Source organism: Pteropus vampyrus, unplaced genomic scaffold (assembly GCF_000151845.1).
Source record: "Pteropus vampyrus isolate Shadow unplaced genomic scaffold, Pvam_2.0 Scaffold51, whole genome shotgun sequence".
In the NCBI taxonomy this organism is placed as follows: Eukaryota; Metazoa; Chordata; class Mammalia; order Chiroptera; family Pteropodidae; genus Pteropus; species Pteropus vampyrus.
This window is the reverse complement of record NW_011888832.1, coordinates 6,163,223-6,168,977: the sequence shown is the minus strand read 5'-3', so window position 1 is coordinate 6,168,977 and position 5,755 is coordinate 6,163,223. Positions and strand designations below refer to the sequence as shown.

Below are 5,755 nucleotides of genomic sequence, written 5' to 3'. Positions count from 1 at the left end.
GTGGATGTGTGGGCAGGCAGACACACCCTGAGGGCCAATGGCGGGTGCCAGCCCTTGGGGTATTGACACACGCCAGCTCCTCGCCCAGGCACAGGGCAGGATTCCCTCCCCGGCCCTTGTGAAACGAGGCACGGCTGCCTGGCCTGCTCTGGCCAAGGCAGCGTGAGACGTGGGCAGGTGTGTCATTCCCCAGCAGGAGCTGTGAGAGCGGGTGCGTGAGGCACCCCGTCCCCCGCCCCGCCTCGGCGACCGGAGATGGGCTTCCCCGGGCCCAGGCCGCTGAGTGAGTGGGGTGAGCGGGCGGCCCTGCCCCGCCCGCTGCCTGGACGTGGAGCACGAACCACACGTCAAGCTCTGCCGCGTGAACACACAGATCGGAGGGTGTTTGTTACTGCAGCGCAACCTTACCTGTGTCCCAGCTCACCCCGACACCCCCAGGGCCCGCGGGGACCCCGAAGGGCGCCGCGCAGGGCGCGGGCAGCGGCCCAGGGCACTGACCTGCAGCTCGGTCTGGAAGAAGAACTTCTGCGGACACTGCGAGCAGTCGTAGATCTTGTCCTCCTGTCCGTGCACGGCGAAGATATGCTGCTGCAGCTTGTTGGCCTGGACGAAGACTGCAGAGGACGCGGCCTCAGGAGCCGCCCGCCCAGCACCCACACGAGGCCCAGCGACCGGCCTCTGTGGCAGCCCTGCTGGTGCCTGCCGGAGGCGGCCGGAGCCAGTGGCGCTGACTCTGCCACTTACCAGTGTGTGGCACTGGGTAAGTCACTTAACCTCTCGGGGCTTCATTTCCTCACCCAAAAAGTGGGGGTCTTTAAAAATACATCGCTCACTGAGTGGCTGGGAGGACCACGTGGGTTAATCCTGCACAATGTCATTGTCGTGATCATCCTTTGCCAGATCCCTGCCACGTGCGGGCTCCCCGAACACAGCACGGGCCCCTAGGCAGGCAGGGTGCTCGTCCCCATCGTACAGATGAAAAACGGAGGCACCGGGAAAATTAAATGATTTGTCCTAGGTCCCACCCGCCACTAGCAGGTGGCAGAGCCAAGACTGGAACTGAGCAGACTTAGTGCAGCGTCCGGGACAATGAGGAGCTCTATGGTCATTACTAAGCTGCTGTCCCACACGGGGGCCCCGCATCCTGGATCAGCGGTCTCAGCGGCTGGGGCCCCGCGGAGCCAGCCCCCACCTAGCCCACAGAGTGTGATACAACAGATCGGCGGGGGGATGGGGGAGGTCCCGAGGCGAAAGGGGAAGAGGGCCCTGGGAAGCCCCCGGGGGGTGTGGGTGTGAGGGCTTTGCCCACAGCAGAGCCCATTCCCCAGGCCTGACATGAGCAGGTTGCACCCCGGCTTCAGCAGCAGGAGCCCGGCCCTGGGCACCCAGAGGCAGCTGCATGTCTGGGAGGGGAGCTCTTCAGAGAGCCCCTCCTGCCAGGCGCCCTCCCCAGGGTGGGCTTCCTGCCGTGGCAGACAGCAGATGTTGGGGAAGGCAGAGGAAGGCCGAGCGCCCCCACGCACACCGGCTGCCATCTGGGCAGCAGGAGGGGGGCGGGCAGAGCCCCTGAGACTCGCCTCGGGCTGGGACAGCCGCTCGCCTGGGCCGGCAGCCAGTCTGGGGGCTGAGGCTTGGTCGGCAGAGCCGCCCGACTCCTGCGGCCTGGAGCGTGGATGGAGCATGGGCTGTGACAGGCCAGGGGCCGGGGGAGCACCACCAGTGCTGGACAGAGCTGCCGGCGCAGGGAGGTGAGCCTGGGGCCCAGGCAGGGACCCCTGAACCAGGGCCGGGGGCGCTAAGGACTTGCAGCCACTCAGTGCAGGGGTGAGGGGAGGGCTAAGGAAGGGAGCCACCCCACCAGCCTCGAAGGGGCGGCCAGAGGGCCCAGGGGCAGGGTCAGGTCTGCATGGAGGCAGGCAGGGCGCTGTGGCTGGGGATCCCCTGGGACCTCCCCGTGAACCCCGGGTCCGTGTCCGGCCAGGAGCACAAGCCGAGGTCTAGCGAGCCAAGGGCCCCTGCCCGCTCCCCACGGGGCCCTTACCTGTGAAGCACACGGGGCACTTGAAGGTGCCACCCATGCCCTCGAAGCTGTGCTCGATGAGGTGGCAGAGGAGCTTGGCCGGGGAGTCGAACGTCTGGTTGCACAGTTTACACTCGTGGTTGATGCCTTCCTCTGCAAGGAAACCACGCCCGTCAGCGGCCCGGCACACCACGTGCTCCGGCAGCAGCCCCCGGGCCCCGGCACGCCCAGCCGGCCCCTCCCCGACCCCCAGGACCAGGGTGGTGTAGGGGCCGCAGAGCCGAGCCCGTCCCAGCCCCAGACAGCCCGGCTCCAAGGTGTACGGGCCCCAGGGGCCTGGCCCCACACTTCGGCTCTGGAAAGCGTCATTTGCTGTGACTTCTCCTGCTGGTGCAGTGACAAGCTGTGCAGGCCGCATTCAACAGCTCGAACCCAAGACTACGTCACACGGACAGGGCCCCAGACGGGGTCTGCCCAGGGAAGGGGATCCAACCAGGATTTTTAAAACTCCAGTAGAATATTTACTGAGCATGTACTATGTGCCAAGCACTGAGCTGGGTGGGGACTGAACATATAATACTTGCCCTCGTTCTAGTGGGCAGGGAGGCAGAAAATGAACAGAGGGTCAAACATAACACCGCATCAGGGGCTGACGTGAGAACACGGGCAGCTCTCCAGGTAAGAGTCAGAGCAAAGCCTCAGGTGAGCTCGTGCTAAGTAGCAAGGGGCAGCGTGCCTGAGCTAGGGGGCCGGGGACAAGGTGGGGGTGAGGTCAGAGGGGACAAGGGGTGCATATCACCTTACAGTCACTGGAGGACTTTGAGATTTTACTCTAAGAGGGATGGGCAGCCACTGGAAGATATCACCAAAAACAGACAGACAGACAGACAGACCTCTTTTAAACTCTGAAACAGATGGCCTATTTGGTGGCTCATTAAACAATGGGCGGACACCCTGTCCTGCTTCCAGGTCAGAAAGTGGCTCCATCTCCCCACCCAGGAGCTGCCGTGACCCCAAACCCTCACTCAAAGGTCCCAGGGAAGAGAGCGAGCCCCGAGGGCCAGCGACACGCCCGTGTGGCACCCACGCGGAGTTGGCAGGCAGGGTTCAAATCCTGGCTTCGCGTCCTGTGGCCTGGGCATCGGTTCACACTGTAAGGGAGGGCCACCGCGAGGGGATGGAAGGGCCTGGCACCCGCGACCAGTGTGACACGGTGGTCAGCAGGGCGTGGCAGAGAATCACACATCTCCCGGGGTGAGAACCTGGCGCTGCCACTTACTGCATGGTCTTGGGTAAGTCGGGTAGCCTGTGCCTCAGTTTCTCCCTTTCTCAGATGCTTGTCGACAGCCTTCCTCACCACCATGCTCCTATTGGAAGGGCCAACACCCGGAGAAGTGACACCACGCGCGCTGGCGAGGTCGGGGAGCCGCCGGAGGCCTCGCTCGCCGGCAGGGTGCACAACGTCGCTGCCACACTCACTGGAAGGCAGCCCGGCAGTTTCTCAAAATGCCGAACATTCTCGTACCCTAAGATCCACAGTCCTGCTCCTTGGCGCTTACCCACATGAGCAGAAAACTTACGTCCACACAAAATCCCGCCCACGCATGTGTCCAGCAACTTTCCTCATAACTGCCGAGCCTGGGAGGCAGCCTAGATGCCCTTCGGTGGGTGACGGAATGAACTGTGACGCACCCGGCCGTGGGTCATCATTCAGCGCTAAAAGGCAACGGGCTATAGAGCCGCAAAAGGACACGGAGGAGATGTGAGCGCACGTCACCGAGTGACAGACCAGTCTGCAAAGGCCACGCGCTGCATGACATCACGGAAAGGCCAAAACCGTGGGGACAACAAGGTCGGCGGCTGCCAGAGGGGGCGGCGGAGGAGGGATGGAAGGTGACCGTGAGGGCGGCGAGAATACTCTGCGTGGTGCCACAATGACGGGTACGTGTCATCACACCTTCCTCCAAACCCACAGAGCGCACAACGCCGAGGGGAAAGCCCCCCAAGGCAAACCATGGACTTTGGGTGACTGCGATGGGCCAGAGCAGGCTCATCTCTGCACACACACACGCGAAGGGCCGCCGTGGCGAGTGACGCCGAGGACGAGCAGGCTGCGCCTGTGTGCGACGGCGGCCGTAAGGAAAAGCTCTGGGCCGCCTCTGAGTTTTATTGCAAATCTAACACTGCTCCGAAAAAATAAGGTCTTTAAAAACAAAGTCACCCTAGCCACCCCCATCCCCAAACAGCCTTACTCTCATCGCTGGTGTGGGAATTAAATAAGTTAATAATATTAATAATTCATAATGGGAAGAAACGGGGTTTTGACTCGCCCCTCACACACAGCAAGCGCTCGGTGTTTGTCGCCGGGCACGCTGGTGTCGGCGAGAGCGTTATCTGGGACAGCCAAGGACACGGCTCCCCCTCGGGGTCCCCCAGGGAACCAGCCTCACCAAAGGCGCCAGGTGCTCCGATCCGCCCTCAAAGACAAGAATTAGGTAGCAGAGGGGCTCTGCCAGTGCCACGGCACAAGCACAGATGGGCTGAGGCTCCTGGCCAGTCCCCGGGTCCCCAGGCCCTGGCAGGGGCTGGCGGGGACAGCAGGAGTCCCCCCGGCCCAGCCATCCCACCGCAGAGGCACACGGAGCCACGTGCGCGGGCAGGTGGCCTGCCCCACATAGCCCACCGGCTGGAATCTGCCGGGTGTTTGTCGTGCCCCTGGAGCCCTGGCAACTAGGCCACATGCACCCGACAGACACTCAGGCAGATCTCCATTTATCCTAGCGGCAGAGGAACTCGTTGACAAGTTTGGGGACACAGGGCGAGCTCAGCACGCTCACCGCACAGGCCCCATGTACATCCCCCCACTTCTCCCGGGGAGGCTCTCATCATAATTAGAGATGGCCTCGGTGTGGGGGGCAGCCTCAGAAGACCCCCAACCCACCCCCTGCCCCGTAAATGATGCTTCTCAGTACCTGGCACAGAGTATGGGTTCAAGAACTGAATGGATGAATGGATGAATGAATGAATGAATGAATGAGATATCAACGTTATACGTGGCCTCCCATTAGAATGTGGAAGCTCGTGGATATTTACGAGGCAGAGGGTATGTGAAAATGACAATTGTACAGCGATTTCTATTACGGTTTATAACGTGAATTTAATTTCTGAATTAACCCTGCTTGCTGGGAAACACGTTTCTAGAGAAGAAAAAATGGGCTCAGAGAATTAGACCACTAGCCGAGGCCACACAGCCAGCTGGGGGTGGTATTCTGAAGCCCTCCCTATCTGTATGCATTCCAACTGCACACCACCTCCAGGCAGCCTCCCCTGACTAGGCCAGCACACACGGCTGCCCCTGGCTGGGCACAGCGACCCCGGATTCATCTAACCATATCCCGTGAGTCTTCCTGATGCTGGCGACCAGGCTGTGGGCACAGATGCTGTCTCCTCCTCCTCAGGCCCCTGAAGCATCAGTCCCTGGACCCCCAGGAGGGGCTTGGGAAATACTCATGGAGGAGAGCCAGCCCTGGCCAGGCCCTCTTCCCTGCCCACGAGAGCCCACCCCCCGGGCTGATGGCAGAGCAGGATCTACTGCTCTCTGCCGAGCGGGGGCCTTCGTCCCTCGGCCGTGCGTGGAGCCGTGGCCGTCTGACTCACAGACACCAAGAGGACAGAGAAGGCTCCTGCACCTTAGGAGTCACGTCTGACAGTCACTTTTCACTCTCTGCGTGCCGA

The 5,755-nt window shown here is 62.1% G+C and overlaps 1 protein-coding gene across 1 annotated transcript in view; it reads right to left on the bottom strand.

Annotated features, from left to right (window-relative positions):
• ZNF423 (zinc finger protein 423) overlaps positions 1 to 5,755 on the bottom strand; it is a 268,917-nt gene that overhangs the window by 26,070 nt on the left and 237,092 nt on the right. The window contains exons 5-6 of the mRNA XM_011360164.1: positions 2,042 to 2,173; positions 499 to 614 (exon numbers count right to left, since the gene is read on the bottom strand). Coding sequence (XP_011358466.1) covers positions 499 to 614; positions 2,042 to 2,173 — 248 coding nt within the window. The remainder of the gene's footprint in view (positions 1 to 498; positions 615 to 2,041; positions 2,174 to 5,755) is intronic.